Source organism: Pholcus phalangioides, unplaced genomic scaffold (genome assembly GCF_987345545.1).
Source record: "Pholcus phalangioides strain wild (caught in Gottingen) unplaced genomic scaffold, Ppha-v1.0 ptg000015l_1, whole genome shotgun sequence".
NCBI classification, from domain to species: Eukaryota; Metazoa; Arthropoda; class Arachnida; order Araneae; family Pholcidae; genus Pholcus; species Pholcus phalangioides.
The window spans coordinates 41157819-41184279 of NW_028301608.1; the positions used below are offsets into that span (position 1 = coordinate 41157819).

General features: G+C 35.7%; 1 protein-coding gene across 2 annotated transcripts in view; it reads right to left on the minus strand.

The window, feature by feature from the left end:
• Window positions 1-3650: 3650 nt before the first annotated feature.
• The window catches only part of LOC149076040 (PX domain-containing protein kinase-like protein), a 28496-nt gene continuing 5685 nt past the window's right edge, over window positions 3651-26461 (minus strand). Inside the window, exons 5-15 of one of the 2 annotated variants that reach the window (XM_089243564.1) lie at window positions 25277-25350; window positions 24561-24635; window positions 23618-23722; window positions 22095-22233; window positions 15441-15565; window positions 14290-14407; window positions 11317-11395; window positions 10770-10896; window positions 10371-10457; window positions 9049-9115; window positions 3651-4273 (exon numbers count right to left, since the gene is read on the minus strand). In XM_089243564.1, coding sequence (XP_089099690.1) covers window positions 4008-4273; window positions 9049-9115; window positions 10371-10457; window positions 10770-10896; window positions 11317-11395; window positions 14290-14407; window positions 15441-15565; window positions 22095-22233; window positions 23618-23722; window positions 24561-24635; window positions 25277-25350 — 1262 coding nt within the window. In that variant the 3' untranslated portion in view covers window positions 3651-4007. Of the gene's footprint in view, window positions 4274-5559; window positions 5659-9048; window positions 9116-10370; window positions 10458-10769; window positions 10897-11316; window positions 11396-14289; window positions 14408-15440; window positions 15566-22094; window positions 22234-23617; window positions 23723-24560; window positions 24636-25276; window positions 25351-26461 lie in introns of those variants that run through there. The other variant, XM_089243565.1, reaches the window with a different exon arrangement.

Below are 26461 nucleotides of genomic sequence, written 5' to 3' on the forward strand. Positions count from 1 at the left end.
AAGAAAATACCTTTATATGTGCTGTTTCAATCGATTTTCGTTAATTTCAATGCTATTTGAAGGGTAAGAACACACAATTTCTCTTCAAGAAATTCATTGTGACCCACCCTTTACGTTAAACAATTGACCCGCAGACCAAATGTGGCCCTGAAGGTTATCTGATTTGGCTTGCCCTCTCAAACCTAATTTTGTAAAAATGAACAAAGAGCACATTTACAAATCGCTTAAATGACCCGTGGCACAATCCCAGAGAATTTAAGTGGCCCGTGGCACATTTTCAGATCACTGAAGTAGGCCTCAAAGATCGATCTTTGTGATCACTTTCACATTAAAAAATCACTTAAGTAACCCGCGACACAGTTCCAGAACACTTAAACGACGATCCCCCCCTCCCATTCGATGGGCCAGGGATGGCCTCTGTCGACAGAGGCGAACTATAAAGAGGGGTACCGTGGGCCGTTGTCGGCAGAGGCGAACTAGGGGCTCGACGAGAGGTGTCTCCAAGACCACTTTCTCTCTCTTGTGGGCGAAGCTCAAAGAGAGCCGAAGATGGGAGACTTGGGAGTAGGGCACCCCCTCCCGCTCGTTGGGCCAGGGCTACGTGTTGTGAACCTGACGTGAAGGTTGTTTCTGTGTAATGCTTGTTTTGTGCAGTGCTGCCACCAACTTTTCCAACTGTGACTGAAGTGTGATGATTGAATGATAGTATCGTTGTAGGCCTGCTGCCATCTATGGCAACACTTTTTAACAAGGAGATCAGCCCGCATTTGCGCTTCGAAAAGTTGGGAACCGCAGAAAACCAACTTCGGCTGACGGTGTGGGGTTCAAACCAAAGCTTCCTAGATACCACGCCATTAGAACCAAAGCCTCCTAGAATCTATATATCTGTTCGAACCCGGGTCTCCGCGATACGAGTTTGTCACCATGGCCATTCGACCACCACAGCGGCTAATGAAAAGCGCACGAGAATTTAAAATCTTTCCCGAAATCATGAATGAAAATAACTTTGATCATGATGCAAATAGAAACGGTATCACTCTGCTTTAAGGCACTCATGTGTGGGTTTGGATTTTTCAAAGTGTAAGCGAATACTCAGCGAGATTAATGATAAAATATCAACCCTCCCCTTCAGTTGGCGCCTTCTGCGCCTGCGTGGTTCGCAGGATTCAAGATCCAAACCGGCATGTTCCACCCCCCCCCCATCTCGGACGGGTCCTTATACACTGGGATCTTCGACAGGCATCCAAGCCAGACTTTTCACGAGGAGTTCTACAGTGCCGTCTTACCGTGTGAAGACGGCACTGACTGAAGGCGGTAGAACTGACTGTAATTTTCAATAACTTGCCAGGTAGGGCCGCAGAAAAATCACTTGATCCGGGTGGGGGCATGATGCTTTTGAGACGGCTCTGCATTTCTATATAAAAAATAATTGGCTCAGCCCCAGTGCCGCAACTAGATACTTACCTGGGGCAAGTTGGAATTTTGGCACCCCTTGCATGTAGAAGAAGCAGTTGAAGGGTGAATTCGGTGCCCCTTCTGGTTCAATGCCCGGGCACCAGACCCGCCTGCTCCCCACTGGTTACGGCCCTGGTCCGCCCAACCCTTGTGCAGGCCATGATGGTACCTGGAAATGGGGCTAACGAAGCTCCAGTCCGGGACGATTCTTATCTTCTTTTTTGTCTTTCATATACGGTTGAACTTGACAGCAGTTGTGAAGGATGCGGCCTGCTAAATTAAATTTCAGGGGCCGCAAAAATGGGATAAAAATACTTTGATTACATTTTGCCTTGGGGGGGGGGGTGTTTGCAGATGGATCTGGTATGTGTTTTCTGAACGCTGAATTTTTCCTTCATGTGGAATGAAATATATGTTCCTTCCTGTGTTCGAATTACACGGGGAGGTAAAATATGCGCTTGCGCTGGCTGAAAGAGTAAAAGACTATACAGGGTGTCTCAAAGCTATATTAAAGAGTATAATTCTTAATACAGCTTTGAGGTGTCCTGCAAATGCTAGCACAGCCTTTATCTCATCAACCTTCCATCGTAGAGGTGTGATTCTAATTTAAAAAAAATGCTCGACAGGCTTTCAAAAACTACCCTGCACCAGTTATGAGTGTGAAAATACAATGTGTGAAAAAATAAATCTAAATTTTTATACGGTCCAACTTCCAATTAGAAAGTTGGTACCGTCTCTCCTGATGCAATATTCACAGATATTCTGATTCGTGAAAAGGAGGAAACTTGGGACAGAACAGTGTTAAATGCGGGTAAAACTGGTTTTCCGCATTTAACGTCGTTGGTTATATAGTCGTGGATAAGTACGACAAATTTTCGTGAATTTAACTTTTTTTCCTATATTGGTATATATATATTTTGTTAACTTTTCCCAACTATAATGTTTAATTTTTTTTACTATTCTCGCTTACAAGGTTTGATTAAATTCACATCGGGCCATAGGCGGAGATACGGGGGGAGTGGGGGGGGGGGTATTGCCCCCAGCGTCTAAGGTGGAGTCGACTGATCTAATGTATGTATGAATTGACTGTGCCCCCTCCCCCCAGACTTCCAAGTCTATCTCCGCCTATGCATCAGGCTTTTCCCTCCCTTCAAATCAACGTATTTTCACTTTTTTTTCATGAACAAAAACGAAAAAAGTGATTATGTGTGCGCTAGGAATTAACCATTGCGTGAAAACGAGGTGAGGCTTTTCTTTTATGGCTATTGGGAATATTTATTTTTTAGCATATAGAATCGACTGAGAAGTGCATTTCTTTTTTTATTCTTCAAGGATTAGACGCAATAATACTTTGAATATTTTTTTTTTGCTTGTTACAATAATAGTTGCTCCAACAATAGTGTGCAGAGCATAATTGACCTTACCGCTGTTCAAATATGCCAGGTTGATCGAAGTTATGTATCTGAATAAGAAGACTGACAGATAAAAACTAGAAAAAGTTTTCAGAAGGAAATACTTTTTTTTTTGCTTTGTGGTCTAATTTAAATTTGCGCATTAGATCGATTACAAGACTGAGTAGAAAAAAAGGGAAGCTGGTGACACAAAATTCTATATTTAGAAATATTTGCATCATAATTCTGCCTCAAACCTAGATTAAGTAAAACGACACTGGTTCGAACCATGGGTGGAGATAATGGGCCATTGTCCCCCCCCTTCCCCACCCTCCAGTGTCAAAGGCAGAGCCTACTATAATGCATTTGCATATATAGAACTGACATCATCATCATGTAACCCAGACTTTCAAGTCTATCTCTGCCTACGATTCAAATCCAGGTCCTTGTGATGTGAGTCCGTCACTATGATCATACGACTGCATACTGGCATAAAGACCCCTGAGCTTTGCATAACTGCCTGTTATATTATTGAAAAAATTTATTTATTTTCTGAAACATATCTAGCATACCCCCTTAGCAACTCCTTGTGTACAAACTGAAAAGTTCTTCTGGGTGGTTTAACTTAGGATATACATTTTTCTTTTGTTTGCATGTCCAAAAGTGACAGTTGTTAGGAAATTTTTGATCTGTGGTTGACCTGAATATTAATCCAATGGGATACGTTCTGTTCCACGAAAATGTGTCTGTTGTTCAGAGGTTTCGCTATGTGTATATTTATTTTAAAAAACCCACATCAAAAAGTAATTGAAACATTTGGAATGTTTTATTCATTTATACATATACAAATGTGACTGAGAGGGGGGAAAACAGTCCAATTGCTTTGGGCAAAATTTAATAAATGGGTGAGCTCTTTCATTAGGTAGTTCATTAACATTAATAAGCAAGATCAACAGGACTAAAACAAAAAGGGCCATAAACAGTTTCAAAATAATTTCCTAAAAAAATTTCAACAAAATTTTGTTTAAAAAAAACAAACAAGATAGCATTCACACAAGAAATGCTAAAATATATATTATAAATCACTTTTAATTTTAAATATTTGGCATTTAACTGAAATTTCAGGGGAAGGGGGGGGGGACAACTCTATGTTGTGTGGATTTACAATTTCGGTCCACTTTTATCATTTGTTTCAGATTTCTTCAGCTTACTTTTATTGAAACCTTGAATAGAACTTAGCAAAGCAGAGCGATTATCACCTCCCCCAGACAACAGTGATGGAGGTAGGGGTGGTGGTGGAGGGGCCGAAAGCGGCGGCGGTGGTGGTGGTATACTCGCAGATGGCATTGGCGGAGGTGGCGGAGGGGGACTAACTAATGCACTTGGTACAGGTGAGGCACTAGATGCATCGAATTCTCCACTGTTTTCTGCAAAGAAATTCAATGGATTTAGAACTAAAAAAATAAATAAATAAAAAATCGAGAGGGAAAAACAGTACTTTTGCTGTAATTTACTGCAAATACTCTGCGGGGGACTATAACCTTCACATTGATATTTTTGCGACTTAACCCCCATATAAAAACTTCTGTGTGATTTTTATCTTTATCAATAACGATGAAATCAATGGGGTTTTTTAGAAATAAAAAATGATTTTTTCTTTCACTTGCATCTATTTAGTAATATGTTATAAATAAAAAAAATATTTTTGTTCCAATCTCTCAGGAAAAAGAAAGCTGCAGATAATACACAGCATTCTATAGCCACTCAGAAATTCAGAAGTGTTTTTAATATATAATCTATGACTTACGTATATGCAGGACATTATGATACATATAAATTAAAGATTTTGAGGGAAGAAAATATATTTCATATTAAAAAAAAAACAAATTTCACACAAAACACAGAGATTCTATAAGATCTAAATATACAAGGTTGCTTTCCATAAGAACTTAGAGTAAAATCATATAAAAAATCAAGAAATGTCAGTACAGTAAAAAATAATTTATTCTTTTTCAAAGTATCTACCCTCAGATGATGCGCAATGGTCTCAATCCACTTTTCAAAGTAAATAGAGAAGGATTTTTCTGGAAGCTGCCTCAGTGAACTCTGCAAAACTAATTTCCTACCAGTACATGATAATTTCCCAATATGTGTTGACACACACTTTTTTCTTGTTTGATTTCTGGCTGTTTCCGATGTTGAAGGAAAATATTTGTGGAAGAATTATTAGTTATTTCAGCTGTGTAGGGTTCATTGAGGCAGTTTCCATAAAAAACCCTTTCTACTTGCTTTGAAAAGTGGATGAAATGATGGGACTATTGCATATCTTCTGAGGGCAGATATTTTGAAAAAGAATGTTATTTTTTGCTCTACCCATATTTCTTTATTTTTTATGATTTTACTGTATGTTTTAATGGAGAATAATGTGCAGTTAGTGAAAAATGATGTCAATACATATATCAATCATAATTTAAAAGTTTTATGTTTCCACCTATAATTTTTAAGACATAAGCACAGCGGACAAAAATTTGAGAAAGTAGCTCTATTTGAGAAAGTAATAGGTGATGTAACACATATTAATCAATAAAAGTGGATTTCTTAATTTTGTGTCAACTGTGCTTAGAAACAATGAAGCAAATGCACATTAAAGAAAAAAGGAAAAAAAAGGGCATTGGGATCATGTTAGTAAAGCACAAAGGATGGCACAAGTCACCTGTTAGAAAAATGCTTTGCTTGCTAAAGCCAGACAACACATGATAGACAGCATAGAAGAAGTTAATGTTAATATAAAGTATATATCACAAAGCTGGACCTAGGCGAGAGTACCAAGAGAAAATAATATTAATGTGACATATATACCTGTTAACATTTAGATGAATTGAGACATTTGCAAGCATTTTGGAAGCGCATGCACTTTTTAAAAGAAAAAAAAATACTGATGTACAGTCAAATTTAGTTTTAACGAATACAGTTATAGCAAAAATCTTGTTACAACGAAAACTTTTCTAATCCTGAAATAAGTTTACATAGGAACAATGTATTGCAAATTCTGACATTATGAAATGAAAAATCTGTTATAACGAATTGAAAAACAATTTCTCCGAAAATCAAAAAAAGAGTACATAACATTCTAAAAACGATTGTTTCAGAGAATTAACTTGTTAAACTGTTTGGGAAGAAGGGTTCTTCTATGACTTGTAGGGATACAGGAAGAAAATGTATGCAGAAAAAGAAATCAAATCTGTGGGAAGTCAGTGCAAAGCATTAGGAATGTTTCATATTTGTGTTTCAAAATGAGTGGCCTCGAAAGGAAACAGTTTTTGATTAAAAGATCATTTTTGAAGTTGATGCTGAGTAAATAAAAACAATGCAGCATTAAAATATGGCATATCTCCATATAATCTTTCAACATCTTTAAAAACTTGAACTAAGACTTTCAAATTCAAACAGCAGTTATAGGATCCCATAGAAAAAAAGAGACTAGACTTTCAAATTTTCAACATGTGGATGTACATGTCTTTACAAGACATTCGTTCAAGACAATTTCCAGAAACATACATGATTTTAGGACATTTATTCTCGAAAAACAAAATTTCGTTAAAATTCGTAATATCCAAAATTCCTTTATAACAAAATTTTGTTATAATGAAGTGATTTCTTCAGTCTCTTAGAATTTGTTATAACAAGATTTGACTATTATCCAAATACAGTGAAACCCCTTCGTTAATGGCTGGCCAAATAATATATATATATATAATTACAAATTCATTTGAAATGTTTCAACAAGAATCTTTTTTTATTGTCAGCTCTCTCTTACGGGTAATTTTTTTTTCTCATCAATGTCTGCACAAAAGGGGTTTTACTGCATTCAGCAAATTTGAAGTAAATCAATGGAATTGAAATCCTCATGCATACAAATGCACTGTAACTATTAATACTGAAGGAGTGTACAAAAATATGGGAACATCTTGTGAAATGACAATTTTTTTAAATAAAGGATTGGTGCAGGTAACACTATTACACCCAATGCATCTACCCGATAACCTACTTGACACATGGCAAATTTCATTTCTTGTTGAAACAGTGTTTTGCCCAGTTGCGAATGAATTATACCAAAGTTAACAGAAGTCAAATGCCATTGAAATTGGGTGCTTTTATAACCAAGGAAACCAGTTTTTTTTTGTGTTTCGAGGGGCACAGTATTCAAAATAAAAACTACAATTTAACCGTACACACACACCTCACACACATTCCACTACAAAATTTCAAATAAATTGGTACATGCCCGCATGTACATGTTGTGAACCTAACATGATTGTTACTGTGTAATGCTTGTTATGTGTAGTGTTGCCATCCGCCATCAATCTCTAACTACGAGTGAAGTGTAATCCAAGATAACAGCTTCACACAGTAGAAGTGAAAAAACTACAGAGAAACATCAGCATGGTGAATTATCTTTTAATGAGATGGTACTGCAGAAGCGAGTAATATAATTGGTTTGGTTCGAGAAGAAGAGAGAAAGAAAAGAAAAAAAAGTTGGCACATTTTTGGGTTATGCCAGTTGTTGTAAGCATGTGTTGAGCTTCTTTGCTTTTCTTGTGATACTGTGTTCAAATATTGTATATTATCTATGATTAAATGTTACTGTTTTTAAAATTTCTCCACCATAATTTGTATGTGCATCATTTCAAAAACAATAACATTAAATTCACTGAAACTGCACAACAACTAGAAGTTTGATCATTTAATCATTTTTGTTGCACCAGTCCATTTTCTGCACATGAAGACCAACTAGAACGAGACCTACAATTTATTGCTGAAACCGAAAGGCAGCCTCATTTTTTATACTCATCGAGAGGTTGGTGCACTAACCCCTTGATGGGGGACATCCTGTGGTAGCAATCTTTTACTGTGGTCATATCGCTTTCTGTTGTACCCCTGCGCCAAGAAAGTTTCTGACAAGGACAAACCGGGTATCGAACTCCCGACACCTCTAAACACCCTTAGGTACTTCAGGAAAATATTTTATCAACTTGGGCTACTGCGCCCCAACAACTAAACAGGGTTTATAAGAAAACAGAGGAATACAACCAGTTGAACTACAACACACAGCCTGAAAGAAAATGTAAAACTCTTCTTTCCCTCATTCTCAAACCAGGTATCTCTAATGTTTCTACAGCACCATCTCATAAAAAAGTAGACACAAATCTGTGCTGATTGATAGAGACAGACTAATATTGCATAGCATTGCAAACAAAAATAAGAAGACTACAGATAAAAAAATTACTGCTGAACTAAATGTCTCTCACAAACTTCATCAACACCAAAAAAAACCTCTCTAAAAGTGGAGAGAGTAATAATAATCCATAACTACAAATTTATAGATCAGCTGTAATTCCAAAATCACTCATCACAGATAAGAATTCTAACTAAGAGTGGATGTTTCTATATTTTTGTTCATCCTTGCATCATGATCATTAAAAAATAGCAATAGATATATCAATCCAAATCGTACAGGAAAAGTATTGAATACTTTTACGAAATGATTTCTCTTGCATTTATCTCAATATAGAAAATGCAATGTTGCAAAAAATATGGCATTTCCCATTACAGCCATACTTTGAATGCTAACAACAGGAACTGAGATTTTTAAAGACAGTTTTAAACCAGATTCTAAAAAACTACATACACCCAAGTTGAAACTTAGACTATCTGAAATTTGGTGGAAGCCTAACTATATTGCCATGGCAGTTTTTCAGTGCATGCAATAAAAGTAGGTATTACAGTCGAATCCAGTTATAACGAACTCCAAGAGACCAGAGAAATCACTTCATTATAACAAAATTTTGTTATAAAGGAATCTTAAGTTTTTGCATTGTTTCTATGTAAACTTATCTAATAGGATTAACAAAGTGTTCGTTAAAACAAGATTTCCGCTATAACGGTATTCATTAAAACGGGATTAGACTGTATATATAGATATTGAAATGTGTCATAAAAAAAGCAGCTAATGTAAGAAATTAAAAACACATCAATGGCAATTATTTTCTTTCAGCAATTCATTAGGTTTTGATATGGGGGAAAAAGCATTAATCTCAAGAACCCCATTAGAAAATACAAGCAGAACACTGAAAGCACTCAAATAATTTGAGGTGAGATATTGGTTAAATAAAACTGAAAATTATATTGTAACTACAGTTACCGGTAGGAGTGGGAGAGCTGGCAATTCCATTTTGGGATCCCTCTGATCGATTTTGACTTCTTTGTTGCTGAAAATGCAAACAGGAAAACAAATAAAATAAACATATAAAATGGTACAAGTTCTACAATAAATTATGCCAATGTTCAAATTCATTAAATTTCACAAAGAACATAAGGAATGGTAAAAAAAAGTAGAAAAGAAAGTAAAAAATACAGTAAAAGTCCATTATAATGACAGTGCACAACCACGAGAAAAATTGTTGTTATAACAAACTTCTCGTCTGAGAAAACTTCCATTTTTTGCACTGTGAGGTTACAAAATTGTTACTTCATCGGCATTAAGATGTCTTTTAGATATCGTTTCATTCTAATATTAATGAATGAGATGGACATGAAATTGATTTTCAGTCTCACAGCAGTTAATTGTTTAAGAGATTTTTTTGCTAGAAATTCATATTATCAAAGCGATTTAGTCAATCAACTGAAAATTTTGTGTCTCAATTATTATACCACTACTTCACTTCCATGACCGTATGGACTCCTTAACGATTTTCCACTAATAGGAAAGTTTTTTAGCACAATTTTTCAGACATTCAGCAATAAGTTTAAACTGCAAGTTCTGGTCCTGTGATCTATTAGTCACTGGAACAGACTAAAGTTGAATAAAAATCATCACATAATCCACGTGTGTATCAAAAAAGCCCAAAAATAGGAAAAACAGAGATTAAAACAATTTGACTTTTCTGCGCCTATTCTTTGTTCGAAGTACCTCAGAGAAATTCTTACGAGGAGCATGTGCCCTAATAAGAGCCATCATGTTCAATTCTTGAAGATAGAGAAGGAAAAAGTAGATATTTTTTTAGAATTATTTTTACACTATAGCGAATGCTTACTAATTTTCAACTCGATACAACCAAATATTTTTTTGTATCTTTCACATCAGCTATTTGACAATCACTTACAAATCACTCATTATAGCAAGATTCTCATTATAACAGACTTTTACTGTACTTAATTTCTTTACAGACACACATATTTGATGCCATTAATCAAACAACATAACTTTAGATGAAGAAAACTTATACATTGCAATTTTCAGAAAAAAGTAAAAACACAACATAAGATATAGAAAACTTTTTAAACTACATAAAGAAAACACTGTAATGCTTTGACTAAGGTTTAAAGGTGTCACTTTGCAAAGTAGTCTAGTTTCTCTTACACTTCAGACAGTAGACAAATCAAACAACTATTTGTTCAGACATTGTCTGTATAAACAATTTATAATAGCAATAAAATGAATGGATAAAACCAACTACTAATTACTTTTTTTCTCTCTGATATCCTTTTCTTTTTCTCTTCTTCAGAGCCGAGTTGTGCTTGAACTTTAGATAATCTTTGTGACCGACGAATCTGAAATGAATAAATTAAATATAATTCTCTGATTTAAACTCATTTATTTTAGCTGTAACACAACCACTAAACAAAACATGGACATATAGCCTCCTTTTGTCCTCCAAATACAGGTTTTTATTTATGTCATTTCATTAAGTTTCTTCTATTTGAAACCATATTCTATGTGAAACATTTGATAACTCTAAAAACACAAATTTTTTTTAACTTCATACTAAAATTTTTTTCTTCAAAATTAGCAACTTCATAAAAAAATAGTAACAATGTCATTCATAATTGGAACTGCCAGTAAAAATTAAATAAAAGACTTACAGTTTTTTGTTCATCTTTTAATCGTTTTTCTAATTGTTCATTGGCTTTTCGTAAACTCTCCTTCAATTGTGAGGGCACTTTCAAGTGGATTTTTTCATCGTGTTTTCCAGACATAGGTGCAAAAAACCTGTATAAAATATGTAACAGGATGGTTCCGTCAAAACTTCCATCAAAATATATCAAACCATCCGAATTCATGTGCACAATGAACATTCAAAACAATATTAATGTGATACAATACACAATGGAATCCTGAAATAGTAATCAGATATGACACAAATTATTATTTTTTAAATGAAGGAAAATCCAAACATTTGGGAACGATCAAAAGGTTAAAAAATTTGTAACCTTAATGTATAATATTTAATATACTCAGAGAGATTTGGGGGAAAAAATTCATTACATATAAGAAATTTGTTAAATCAGGGTTCTATTGAAATTACAGGAAGAAAAAGTAATAAAAGACCAGAACTGAATGAAACCCATCTTTTAAATAGTAAAATCTAAACATTTGGATTTTTTTTTAAATTTAGTTGAAAAAACTCACGGATGAAGCAGCAAATCAGATACTGAAGGTAAACCTTTCCTACAAGCTTCATTAGAGATGGTTGCCTCTAACACAGAACCTAAAAAAAAAAGAAAAATAACAATTTTCAAGTATAGTTTACATCTTGGGAAACATATGTATATGTTTTGGTCCAAGTCCGAAGTCTGGACACTTCATGAAGTGGCTGGCCTCTTCACACATTGCTCAGATTTCAGACACCAGGCACTTAGACTAGACCTCTGATGTTCACTGTGTAACATGTATAAATATATGAACTTTAATAAATACTATTCCAAATTATCATACTACAGTAGCACCTCCTTTATCCAAACATCAATTTTCCGAACAAGTCGGTCAACCAAACACCTTTTCAACTTAACTAATTTTAAGTTTTCTATAGTAAATGATGCTCACACAATTTGTATTTTCTTGGAACTTGAGAGAGAATCCTTTTATCTCCCAACTCGATAGCTTCGTTCTATTGTACAATAATCCACTTCCAAACAATTGTACATACCGTACCTGTGAGCTACAGATGTAAATAGGGGTAGATCCGGGTACATTTCGTGTAGCTATAAACAATTGACAAGCAAACAAATGCATGAATAGGAGCAGATTTAGCTGCCATCTTTTTTATTTTTCATCTGACGAATTCATCTTAATCCTATGGGTGTGCCTTAATGAGAGGGAAGAGTTTGTCATCTGGACAACAAGAAAGTTCTTATCACGGTTCTTATGCCTGGGGGAAGGGTAGTAATTTGTTGCTAAATTTCAATTTATTCCTTTGTGCTATCAAATTAGTTTCAAAATCAAATTTCTGAACACTCTTATGTTCTGATGTGTTCGGATATAATCGAGGTTCTACTGTACTTGTGTGTGTAGTGCATTTTTATCTGTATAGACACCTCTTCGCATTTCAATTCGAATGCCCCTTCATTCGGCAGGGTGGGGGTTGGGAGGGGGCGCAACCCCTTCACATTTCTTGTGATTGTAAAAAAGAAAAAAGCCAGTCTGACTTGCACCATATATTTGTAAACATGTGTGTCTTCCTGCTCATTACATTTCTTTCGTATATATAAATCATTAAAATTTTCAATATGCTTTATCTCGTCACTACAAGCATCAGATTATATGCTTTGCAGCACATCCTCTACCAAAAAGTAGGTCACATTATTAAAGAGAGGGGGGGGGGGGTCAAAAGCTTTTCAGGGATGGTATTGCCTTCCTCCATATAGGCTAGCATAGGAAACTTTAAAGGAACAGAAATATTTTCTATAAAAAATCTCCCTCCTCCCCCAAGTCATTTGATTGAATGGCCATTATTTCACTGGTCCAAAACTGAAAGACCAGACACATTCCCTTATAGAGATATCGAAGTGCCCACAGGAATGGATATGCCTGGAAATGAAGGGAACACACTCTCTTAGAAATATGGTATAATTAGATAATTAGTTTCAGTTCATAATCTATTAATCATTCAGCAATAAGTTGGCAAAGAAATCAAGAATCTTTTGTAATAGTCCAGCATTGGGTGGAGCAGCTTTGGAGCAGCAAAATTCAGGATTTGGAGCAGTTTTAGAGTAGCAAAATATAGGATTCGGAGCAGATATTTATAAATTGGAGCAGAGAAAAATTAACAATATTTTTGTTAACCCTCACCCCTTTTCAAAATAAAACAACTGCACTGTCTTTTGTTATCAAACATCTTTTCATCAGCTTGTTTTTTGTTTTTGGTGTCTCAGGCTTTTGACACCTTGTTTGAAAGAGCGGCTGTCAAAATTTTTTGTACCAGTCTATTTAAGGTGATTCTTGCTTACTGAGGGCACTATTTGCTGTCTGGAACAGATATCCTTCAAATGGGCTGAAAATTTTCTAGTCTTTATACTAGTCTTTATACAAATATTATAAATTTTCTATATTAAGTTTTCAATTTTTTTATACTAAGAAAGAAATTGTTGCAAAAATGGGTGAGAATTTCGGAAGAATCTACACGATGGTTGGCGATTCCGCACTCATTGTTTGGCAAGATTGGCGATCTTACTTGTTATTTGGCGATTTAACACTCATTATTCGTCAAACATTGGCGATTCAACACTCATTATTCGGCAAACATTGGTGATTTAACGCTCCTTATTCGGCAAACATTGGTGATTTAACGCTCCTTATTCGGCAAAGTTTCTAAATTAGCAATCGTAATTCGGTGCACATGCTCTTTTTACTTCTGGAATGAAATTTTTTTTTCACGAAACATCGGGATTTGACACAATGATGATCGACTACAATAGTTTCTGCTGCTTCCAGTGGCGACTTTCTTTTTGAAAACGGAAACACTCGCATTTGCGCTTTAAAGCTGAAAGACATTGCAAACCATCTTAAGTTGCACGATCACGGATATTATTGGGGTTTCGCGATAGAAAGCCTGATGATGATGGGCCGATAGTTTAAATAAGGCGGTAGTTGAAGTGCAGTGGAATAAAACACGCTCTTTTCGGAAAGAATCGTTCCGCGGCAAACAGGAACAAAAAATCTTTGACGTCCTTTCCGAAATTCCGGGCATACTGAAGCAAAATTCGCTATTTGGCACAGAAAAATACGAAAATACCCTATTGGAGCAGGATGGCGCAAGATGTTAATTTTGGTGCAGTGCGGCGCAATTGGCGCAGAGTTCCCACCCCTGAAGATAGCTACAGAAGGGAATCCCACATTGAGGGGTTAGTGCACCAACTTCTCTGTGAATATAAAAAGGCAGCTGCTCGGAAGCGGTAAATAAATTGTAGGTCCTGGTCTAATTAGCCCTCATATCCAGAAAACGACAGCGGTGTGATAAAAATGATCAAATGGTTTTGAAAGTGAGACAATCAAGCTTTTCTAATTACATATACTAACAATATATAATGCTATGTGCATTTATCACTTTCTCCAAGACACAATGAATACTTTTGCTAGTATAAATGAGATGAAAACTGTACATACGAAGTTCAGGAGAACAAGAACTAGGAAAGCTGTCACAAGAATGGTCCGGAAGAGGTGAACCAAAAGCCATTTCATATATTACATGTCCAAAGCTATATACATCAATATTCTCAACTGTCTGGGAAGAACAAACAGATAAAGTTGAATTCATTATAAACAGTAATAGATTATAATAATGAAAATTTTATGTATGCCGATGAGAATGTAAAAGAAATCTATCATGTTTCGACTGAGAATTTCAATTAACTGTTTAAAGGTAGAAGTATGAACAAAATCACTTATTGGTTTGAAATTTGGAATTTAGGGTCCTTTTGCATGCCTATACATAGATCAAGTTTGAAATTTGAAGAAAAAACTTTTTTCCTTGTTTTTCACAATCTTTCATAAATGGAACATTGGCACTTGAGGAGAAGTGAAAGAGGGAACTGGTATATCGCCTATATTCTCACGATTTTTTATTTCTAGAGTACAGTTATCACACGAAACGTTCTATTTTATACTAAAAATTATAATTCGCAACACATACCAATTTTTTTTAACATAAAATGTCCATGATAAACGAAGGAAAACATCTTTGTCACATTGGTAGCATTTAGTGTTTTTCAGCAAACCTCACCCAGTCCTTGCATTGCAGACACAATGTAATGGCACAAGTGAATTCTAATGACAATTTCATCAGATAATAAAAATTTATAAATTTTGCTTAAGATTCAATTTGAGTAATTTCTTACGTGTTTTCAAGAGCACTCATTTTTGAGAAAGTATCTATGCATAACTAATTTTTTCTTCCCTCAATCTATTTCAAATTTTCACGTAATACATTAAAAAAAAAAAACAAATTCTTGAAAGATCAGCACTAATTGTTTTTTTGGTTGAACAATTTTATGATTGTGAACGATAAAATAAATAATAAATCCATATGTATGCAACTATGATTAGCTCTGGACCTTAACCCTGGGAGTTAAAATTACAGAATTAAAATTTAATTATAATTGATAATTATTAAATTACAGGATTTAAATGAGAATTTGTGACAAAAACTGGGCTGAAATTAATAAAACTTGAAATTACAAATCAAAACAATTAGTAATCAATCACTGTGAGAACTCGAAACATAATTTCGAACAGAAGGGAAAAACATAGCTTATTACCTGAACTTTTCTAAGCTTTAGAAAATGTGGCCTCAGCAACGACGACACTCCCATTACAGAGTTGGTCAAGTCTACAAGTTTACATGCCCCTTCATGAATCACCAGATTTCCAGTATGTAGGTGTCCTTGCATAAAATAATTTTATTGAGGAAAATGTTAGCAAAAATAAAACCTTAATGAACGGAGCTCCACGTTGAAATAGCATGGATTAGATATACAGGGTGTTCTTAAACTGTATAGAAAAAATTGGGGGGGTTAATATATATAGTACACCATCAAAACAAACAATGTGTGTAATGGAACCTATTGCAGGGCTCAGCACGGATCATGGCCTCAAAACTAGTGAAAATAGTGACCAAAATATTTAAAAAAGTGACCAAATAGTGACCAAAATGTTTAAAAAGTGACCAAAATAATTTTAGAAAGAGACCAAATGGACAATGAATTTTGATTATTACCAAATTGAATGAATTGAAATTGAATTTAGTTTTCACTAAACTTTGTATTTCAATGGAGCTCATCGAAATTGCTTTTTTTACATATAGTAGTGTGAAATAAATCAAACTCGAATGCATTCTGCTAACCAGAAAAGTTTTGAATAACTTATCAAATTTATCAACAACTATGTGTGAGAGAGTAACATTACATCCTTTTTAAGTAACAGTAGTAATGCCTTTCCCCCCCCCCCCAAAGGGGCCGTTCAAGTATTACGTCATCATAGATGGGGGGGGGGGTTTCCGATTTGCTGACTTTTGATGACGGGGGGGGGGGGGGGGGGTTGAATAACGCTTACGTTATCAACCACCCTTTATGAAAATATGAGTTAGGATTCGGGGGGGGGGGGCAGAGCTGATGACGAAATTTTGCTGACAAGTGGGGGGGGGGGTCAGCGTTTTGCTGATGGGTGGGGGGGGGGGGGTGTTCAAAAATGGATAAAAATTTCCTTATGTAATACTTGAATGGCCCCATATTGCTATCCACAACCCAGCTTAAAATCAATTTAAGCAGGAAAAACTTCAAAACGGGAAAAAATTTTCACATTCAAAGAAGGAAAAAAAATGAAATAACACAAAATTTGATGAGAGAATTTGTCCCATCTACATTCTAGTGGATTTTTCATTATGTTATGGTATGAATGACAGTATACAAAATGTACTCACACTTTTTTTAACTAGTACAAATTTATTTACATAATTAGGTTTGTATAATATCTTCCAACAAATTTTAAGAAATTTACTATAATGATTGATTTAAAAAAAAAACTAAAATTACATTTTTAACAATATTATTTTAAATTATTAAATTAAAATATTACTTAAACTACTGAATTAAATAAATTATTTAAATTATTAAATTAACTAAATTATTTTAATTGTTAGGGGCCGTTCAAGTATTACGTCATCATCGATGGAGGGGGGGGTTTCTGACTTGCTGACTTTTGATGACAAGGGGGGGGGGGTTTCGATAATGCTTACGTCATCAACCACCCTTTATGAAAATATGAGTTAAGATTCAGAGGGGCAGAGCTGATGACGAAATTTTGCTGACAAGGGGGGGAGGGAGGGGGTCAAAAATGGCTAAAAATTTGCTTACGTAATACTTGAACGGCCCCTTATACGTTGAGGGAGGGCAATCCATCCTTCCCCCCAACGTCAATGGCAGAGCCTACTGATGTATATCAATTGTCATCTGCCGCACCTCTAAGACCTTCAAGTCTATCTGCACCTATGACTGGACTGGGAAGGGTGGGTGGGTCTATTCTTTTACAGGCGGAGGGGGCTCCAAAATAATACTGCCCTTGGGTGAGGGAGAAAACAATTCAGTTTTGAAATTGTTTGGTTTTTGAGAGAAAAATTTGTAAATATATATTTTCCTTTTTTTTTACACACAACATACACCCCTGCAAAAAAAACATTTACTACTTTACCCAGAAACAATATAATTTTGCCCCCCCCCCCCGTAATTTTTAACAGAAAAAGACTCCGCGGTCTTCCCCGGTAAATTTCCCATGAACCTGGTAAGCACCAACGTGGCGACTTTTTTCCGCGCCAACCAATCGCCGTTTTGCGGCGGTCAATTCAAGATGGCTGACAAAGATAAAATTACAAAAAAATATATAATTTATAATTAGATATTATAATTTATAATATAGAAATATATCGGGAAATACGGAAAATTAGGATAAAATGAACACAAAAATCGAATCAACGACATACGGGGTTTATAAATGCGGTTGATAGAGTTTATGGATGCTGCTGTCAGGGCTACCTATTTTAGCGCGAAAAAAAGTCGCCACGTTAGCTCGGACTCCTCCCGTAATTTTCAAAGAACAAAAACAGTGAATTCGCCCCCACCCGGGGCACCCGATTTACCAAGGCCGTAATACGATATTTTTTCTGGAGGGGAAACGTAATTTTACTGCCCCTTGACTGTGAAATTCGATAATTTTGCAAAGGAATTTATTTCCTTTTCTTAAATATACCATTCCATCAAAAATTCCATTCGAGGCATTGCCCCCCCCCCCCAGTTTCGGATTTGATCACGGTATGTAGCAACCCGGGCCGCAAGTACGAACGAAAATTTACTATCGCCCGGGGCCGGTATCCATTTTTAACAACGGAAAAAAAAGTAAACTCGGCACCCTTCCTCGTTCAACACCCGTGGAACCAGACCCCGCCCTCTCCTATTGCGGTCATAACAGCGACTCGAGACAAAAACGTTGTAATAACTTCCGAGGTCTGAAAAGGGGATTTTTTTACACAACACCGCGCGGAGAATGGAGCGCAATATGTCGATATTAAGTCAACAATCAGCATCGTGAAGATGCCCTAAATCAAGTTACGGCCAGAAGCGGATAAAGGTCAGTTGTTGACGGCCCCGGGCATAAAAAAAAATTAATATTACGCCCCTTAAATTAGGAAAAAAGTATAAAGTAGGGGCCAAAGGCGCGGTCGCTGTGCCCACCGTTAAATCTGCCTTTATGTACGGCTCGCATGCAGGTTAACTGGGTTTTCATCAGCCTGATGACCAATTTTCATCTGATTTGGTTAAACTAAACGTTGAATTCGAAGGTTTTTAACAACTGGCTGTTGCGAAGATATATTTTGGAAAGAGAAAATTCAACCGGAAAGTGAAAGGACGTGGGTTCGATTCCCAGCAGGGGCAGTTGAATTTTCTCTCTTTCCAAAATATATCTTCGCAACAGCCAGTTGTTAAAAACCTTCGTATGGTAGCAGAGAGTGACGTCATCCTTCCATAAACGTTGAATTGCAGGATTCTGTGATCTTTTCATAAACAGTTCTCCTTTCGATCCAATTTGGGGCTACGGTTTCTTGCCGAGATTTAAATCCAGTTAGAAAAATAGCACGAATTTTATTTCTAGATCGCGATTTTCAGTCGGATGATTTTTTTTTATTGTAAGTAAATTCAAAATACTTGCGAGCTTCTTTAACGTTGGCCAGCTACAAGAGTATTCTCCAAAGCGTACTAATAATACGCTTAATACGTATTAATAGTACGCATCTTTAATATGCGCGCTTTGGTATTCTCCCGCTGCGCGTAAGTTAGTTTCTGCACGGGCTCTCTTTATAAACTCGCTCAATGTAAATGAGCCTTTAAATCGTCATTTCAAATATTTAAAAAAATTAACAAAAGTAACGATAGAACAAACAACAAATGTAACTTGCTCGATGCTCCAAGAAAGGAATTCGGCCCTTAGGACAAACTTTTTAAAACAAATAAAATAAAGGATCAATTTTAAAATAAGATAAAAATGAAAGAACGAGTGGGGAAATAAGAAAGAATGGTAGTAGAGGAGGGGAAAAAATTCTTTGTTGTAAATACGCCTTTTACGCTATTTTTTTCCGACCGGCTTTTCCATAAAATGACGATTCTTTAACCAAGGAGCTTTCTTTTTCCAAGCGCCTTGAAATCAAGTTATGCTGACGTCACACGGTATGCTCCCGGGAAGATAAAGACTCCTTCATATATATATATATAGGGGTTCCTTGTACGATCGTAGTTCAATGAAGGGAGGGAGAAAATTAGCGACCTTGAACCGGTAAAGTTCCTCCTTGAAGAAAAGAAAAACACTGACAGCCGAAAAGCGCGCGAGACCGAGGTTTTTTTGCTAAAAAAAGTGGAAAAAGTGACCTGGGCCCGAAAATAGGTAATAAAAGTGACCAGCTTCTAAAAAAGTGACTTTTAGGGAAAAAAGTGACCCGTGCCGAGCCCTGCTATTGTTGCAATCCACCCAAAGTGCCAGAAAAGTATAAAGTATATTTTCTCCCATTAAAGTTTCATCAGTGAAAAAAAAAGATGTAACAAAATCATAAGTTGCACAATCCTGTGCAGGTCAGTGAAAGACTCAAAGGAGACACTCAAAGTTATATCCAAGCCAAGGGTGTCATTGCACAGTTCACATTGGCAAATACTACTAGGTGCATGTACTGGTTAAGTACATGCACATTGTACACATTCCTCTAAAAAATTTCTAACAAATTGGTACATGCTGGAATGTGTGTGTACATGTTGTGAACCTAATGTGAAGTTTGTTCCTGCGTAATGCCAAAAACCTGTAGCCAAATTTTTTAACCATGAGTGAAGTGTAATGATTAATTGCACCATTGTAGGCTTGTTGCTCCTTGTGGTGAGACTTTTTAATGGGGAGATCAGCTCCCGTTTGCACCTTGAAATTGGGAACCACAGAAAACTAACTTCAGCCGGCCATCACTGTGGCGTCAGCGGGGTTCAAACTCTGGTTTTTGCGATGCAAGTCTGTTACTATGACCACTTGACCACCACAGCAGGCAAAGACTCTTTTACTGCATACCAACTCTGGTCATATATCACCATATGCAATTTCTAACCAGAGGAGTTGGGTGGGAAATGAAGGCTCCATCCACATCGGTGGTCGCCCCAGACTAGGCTGGTAATGAACCTGCTTCTAAGGTCCAAGGCCCGGATTCAAACCCATGGACCTTGATTATTTATTTATTTACAATAAACCCAGAAGGCATGAAATGCACTTATACTGGGGGGAAAAATAGTCAGAAAGGGTAGCACTTCATACACGGGTCACATCGAAATACGCAATAGTGTAAGAAAATCTTGCATAGGAGGCACATACAAGTTCTGATGGAAGATTATTTTCCATATTCTCGCCACACGGCATCTATATCCATGGAAAAAGCAATCCCTTCTGGCCATTGGTATTCTTATTTGGAAGCGATGCCTACATAGATTAACTTCCCTGTCTATGATTTCGAAGAAAGCTTCTCTCGATGGTGGATAAACAATTTGGTGGACTAGTTTGTAGCAATCTTCAGATCTGAAGTGATTCTACGCCATTCCAGTGAGTGTAAACCCAGAAATTGAAGTCTTTGGCAATAAGACAGACCGCTCATGCCTGCAATTTGTTTAGTAAACAACCTCTGTGGCTTTTCGAGGAGCTTTATGTCCTTGATTTTGTAAGGGCTCTATACTTGCGAACAGAACTCCAGAGTCGGGTACACACAGAAAGCATATGACAATGTATGTGCATCACACTTACGGTATGCTGTACATAACATATATGAAATTCTATTAGCTTTGCAGACTATGCCATGATAATGATCAGTGAAATGCAGAATGCGGCTCATTGCAATACCTAAATCCATGCATGTATCTAATTGCTGGAACGTTTTATTATCTAGTTGATAATAGTCAGGATCGGTGCGTCTGCCTAAATGCATTGATCCACTTTTTGATGATGAAATAGGGAGATTATACTGACAACTCTACTGGAAAAGTTGTTGGCATGCAATTCTGAGGCCCCTAATTTTTTCTACTGGGGAGAATAATTTCATGTCATCAGCAAATTGCAATAGAGATGGGTGACACAGCCTGAGTAATATCGTAAGTGTACAAAGTAAATAAGATAGGGCCTAAAACCGATCACTGGACGACTTCGCTTGGCCCTGACATTCTCTAGACGTGATGCTGGCTACGCGAACCTGGTGAACTCTGTCTGATAGCAGCACTTGAATTATCCTCACAATTTTACCCGGAACCCCCATGCAAGCTAGCTTCCTCAGCAGTAGCAATCTGTCTACTTTATCGAATGCCTTTTGATGGTAACCTTCATAGTGGAAGATGAGCATCTTACCACGGCACCACTCGGGTGCAGCAGGCAAAGACTGGGGCACCCTTTCGTAGATTTCTGATATCGTATCAATCTTGTTTACTGCAACAAGGATTCTTGCAATGAGATTTTCCACAGAGTCTACAGGTGCACCAATGCTACCATATACCCCCACATAAAGAAGTCCAGTGGATTTAGGTTTGGTGAGCACGAAGTTCACGCAACGTGTTCACTCCATCCAATCTACCATTCAGGATATCTGGAATTCAGGACATGCCAGTCAGTGGTACTAAAGTGTGCTGGGGCTTCATCATACAAAAACCACATGTTCTTCTGTGTGGTGAGAGGAACAGACTCTTCTCTAGCAGAGCAAAAAGGATGTCAGAAATGAGGACTTGTGCTTGTTGGACATTCCTCTTGACAGTACTACCACACCTAAAGATTTTCTAAACCATTTATGACCACACACTTGTATGCTTTTAGAAGTTTTTTATAACACAGATTAATCAGATGAATATAATGAGAAAGAATACCATGATGAAGATTTCGGTCATGTAGAAACTTTAAAGCCAATAATATCTGCCGTCCATACTTTCGGATATCTTCATAAGGAAGAACGCAATATGTTTTTGGGTTTCCATATTTTTTCAAAAATCTACTTTTTGGTTTAACCTAAAAAGAAAAAAAAAAATTGGAGAAAATGATAAAATATTTATAATTTTTCCCAATGGTTAACTGTTTTCTGCCATTTAAGTGGTTTGGTCTGTAAATCTACAAATGTAGACAGGCCCTAAGGGTGGTGTTTCCTCTTATTCATTTATATAATTTCAGAAAAACAAATATAAATAGATCATGCATAAAAAGGTTTCTTTCAAATTAAATATATTTAATGCTCTACAAGTTTGATTATATTTTTTGTATGTATGGATACACAGTGAATAAGAAGCTGTGGTGCTACAAGCATCTTCTCTTGAGAGTAATTTAAGTTATTTAGAGAAAGATATTTGCTAGAAATGCGTTAACTTGCAAAACATTTTCATCTAACAAACATGAAACTTACAAGAAAGAACTTATTGAAATGAATACCAAAGCTTTAAACATTGAACAGGTTAAAACTGATGAGACTATGGAAGTTTATCATAGTTTACATTGTGGGCAAACCTATTTATTATTTGCACTATTATTTGCACATGGAGTGCAAATGATATCTAAGCAATTTAATGTTAAAACAATTTAGACATTAAAGGCATGTGCAAACACACTTTAGTTTGAACTTATAAGCAGTAGCACTGATTGTTCTGCAATGTACATTGCTGATTTTGGCATATTCCAAATGCCTACAATAAATAGAATATAGTGTTAAAGAAAATATGAATGTAGACTAAACTTGTTTCTTTAAATGTAGATAATATATTTATTTAAAAAAAATCTGACATACTTAATTTTTTTTAGATTTCATTAGCTTTGTTGACTCATGTGCAAGACGGTGGTCTATGGAGTGAAACTGTGCGGCATATATGAACTGCATGGTAGTGAAAGTGTTAAATCTTAATTTGTGTGGGGGCGCAGTAGCCAGGCCGATAAGATGCTCGCCTAAAGTACCAAAGGATGTTTAGAGGTGTCGCGAGTTCGATTCCCGGTTCGTCCTTGTCAGAAAACTTTCCTGATGCAGGGGTACAACAAAAAACGGCGACTTGACCGCATCAAAAAATTACTACTGCAGGGAGTTCCCCCATCGAGGGGAAAGCGCACCAATCTCTCGATGAGTATAGAAAAAAACAAGCCTGCCATTCGGAATCGGCAATAAATTGTAGGTCCCGGTCTAATTAACCCTCGTGTGCAGAAAATGACCGTGGTGCGACAAAAATTATCAAAATGATCTTAATTTGTGTGTGTGTGAATTAGCAATTTTCTTCCCAAAACAGTTTCTTGCATTTAAATTAAAAACATCTCAAATTATTTTTAATACCTACCAATAATTATTTTGTCTTCATTGTACTGACTGATAACTATTAACAACTTTTTCTATATGGATTCAAATGGAAATGCATATTACCTTACACAATAGGTCTTTGAGAGATCCCTCTTCTAAAAAATCATAAATAACAAGGCCACCTTTGTCACTGACACAGCTTAGAGATGAAGGATATATGAAAGGATGCTACAAAAAGGGGAAAAAAACCTGATGACAACAGAAGTATCTAAAAGTGTATAAAAAAACATCAAATGATGTAAAGAAGGTGAAAAATTAAAATGAATAGAGGTCTATTTGAAATGCACAATATTATTTTTCTTCAAGCCATCAAAAATCACAATGGAAATGTAGGTATATAACTCATGCAATACAGTAAAACTTTGAAACATGTTTAGCAATAGTCAAACACAGCATATTTTAAATCATAATAAATACAAAGACATACATATATTAGATTTCACTTTAAAAGTTTTCGGTTTTTTGGTCGATGTGAAGTACAGTGTTTGTCCTTCAACATTACGTTCGCATGAGTGGCGAACATTTTCAAGAATTATGTAACGGCGGGCAAAAGGCTATTACTTACACCTTTTCCCTGCTTGAGTCGCACTGCCTCATCGGGATTAGTCTGTTGAGCCATTGGCAGACAAAAACTGTACTTCACATCAGCCAAAAAACCCAAAAACTTTTAAACTTAATTCTAATTTTCACGATGGCCATGAAAGCCTTTTTTGTTAAATACCTATATATTTTATAATGAATGTTGACTACTCAAGATTTTCTTTCCTACTTCATATTTATGCATATAGTATAAAAAGTAAGAGCCCTAATTACATATTGGAGCAATTTTTAAATAAAAAAAAACCAAGAATTTTTAAACCACATTTTCAACTAGGCAAATGAGTGAAAATGATCATGAAATATTTGATATAAACACGCCATATAAATAGAGTAAATAATGAGATGATGAGATTGTTGAAAATGAGTTAGATAAATACAAATTTCATGTTGTGAAAAATACCAATACCTTGATGTTTCCTAAAATTTTTACAATGGCAGCGAGGTCTTTTTCTTCTAGATGCTTATCTGGTCCAAAACAAGACTAAAAAAGTAAATAAAATGAAAATTGTGATAAAAAAAAAATATTTTTTTCTTGTTACGCATGCAAACTAATAGCAGTAAATTTGTTTTTTGCAAACAGCATTTGAAAAAAAGGAATAACAAGCATCCACAATACAAATAAAAATTTTTTCTTTGCCAATCATAACATACAATTGTAAAAATCATATTATACGACATCCTTCTCATCATAACCTACATTTTGATATTTTGCTCTTTCATTAGGAAAAAATACCACTGTTAAAAATTAAATTAGACGAAAGTCATTGGTTATATTATGCTTTTCCGTATCCCATGATGTGTAACATACTGACAGATTACTGCACCAGAATGAATCCATCCGTACTTAGATTTCACATCAGCCATATGCAAATGCATATATTTTCAAGTTTTTTTAGTTGCTGAGTTAATACTCTGAATAACAAAATAAACTGTTGTATTTAAACTTTATTGTGAAACTGTATTTTGAGGAACTGGATACAAATAGATGTTGAAAAAGTGTAATACTTTATACACAAATTTCTATTACAAATGTCACATGCTGAACAATCCGTTAAATTTAGAAAAGAATTGGTAGAGAAAATGAAAATTGTAAGGATATTGAGAACATGGAATATAACTTACCCAAGACATTATTGACTGATGCCTGCTATCACTCTTTGACTTGACTAGAAAATATTGCTTCCTTATTCTCCAACCTAGAAAAAAGATATAAATGGATTTTTTATTTTTCTTAACCCTCTTTTGGGCAATTATGAGATGCCTTATCAAATTTGACACTTCATATTTCGGCAATACTAAGATATCTTTGCTTCCTTAAAATCGTCTTATTGCAACAAGGCCATAAACGTTGTGAAACCAGCTTCTCTGTCAAATGTTTTCCATCCCTCAACCTGTCCGATCCATTGCTGGACAGTTGATGTTGATGAAAATACCACGCATGGCCAGGCTCTATTACTTAGAAGACTTTAGCACATGGCCCCAGAGGGTAAGGCAGTGTAGGTACCTACTAGTAGACAGAATCAGCATTTGTTTACATTTTGATAACAGAACCGCAAGAAAACAGTGTTCGAAAGCTATCATTTTTCCTTTCCTTTGAGGTAGTAAAGGAATATGTGTGCACTACAAAAACCAGAAAAAGATACAGTATTTCTCTTCCTCAGTTTATTGTTCACAGAGTTGGGGGGCGGGGAAGAAAAACACTATCACCTGCACAGAATCAGCAGAAAAAAAAAAAAAGTCTTCTGCTTCTAGGAAAAAAATATGTGACATTTTAATAAAGGTTTAGTTACTTCCACTGTATCATTTATAATGCAGATTAGTGAAATTTATAAACCTGTGATAAGGGTTAAATAGCATAAGGAATTCTGAGAAATCACTATTAAAACATCTATGTAATGCATAACCATGGCTTTAATACATTATGCAAATGACATAAGAATTATTGAGTAAGAAAATAAACCCGAGACTTGTTTAAAAAAAGAAAAAAAAAATGCTTAGACACAGACTTCCCAAATGTAAAGAACAGTACATTCAAGCAGAAAGAGGATATTCAGAAGACACTATTTTCAAGTACATTGCTTTCTTTGCATTTCATGTTTATATTATCAATATTATACATCGTTTTAATTTTTAAAATACAAAATTTCTGTAGCACTTTTAAACCCCTAATAATGTATTAAGAACTATAGAAGAAGCTTAAAGCAAAAAAGGCCAGTCTTTCTTTCATGGCAATGTATGTACTGCAATACAGAGTTACTACAAACCGTTTTGCTTTGATTTGAGGTTGGTAGAAGCAATCTATGTCAC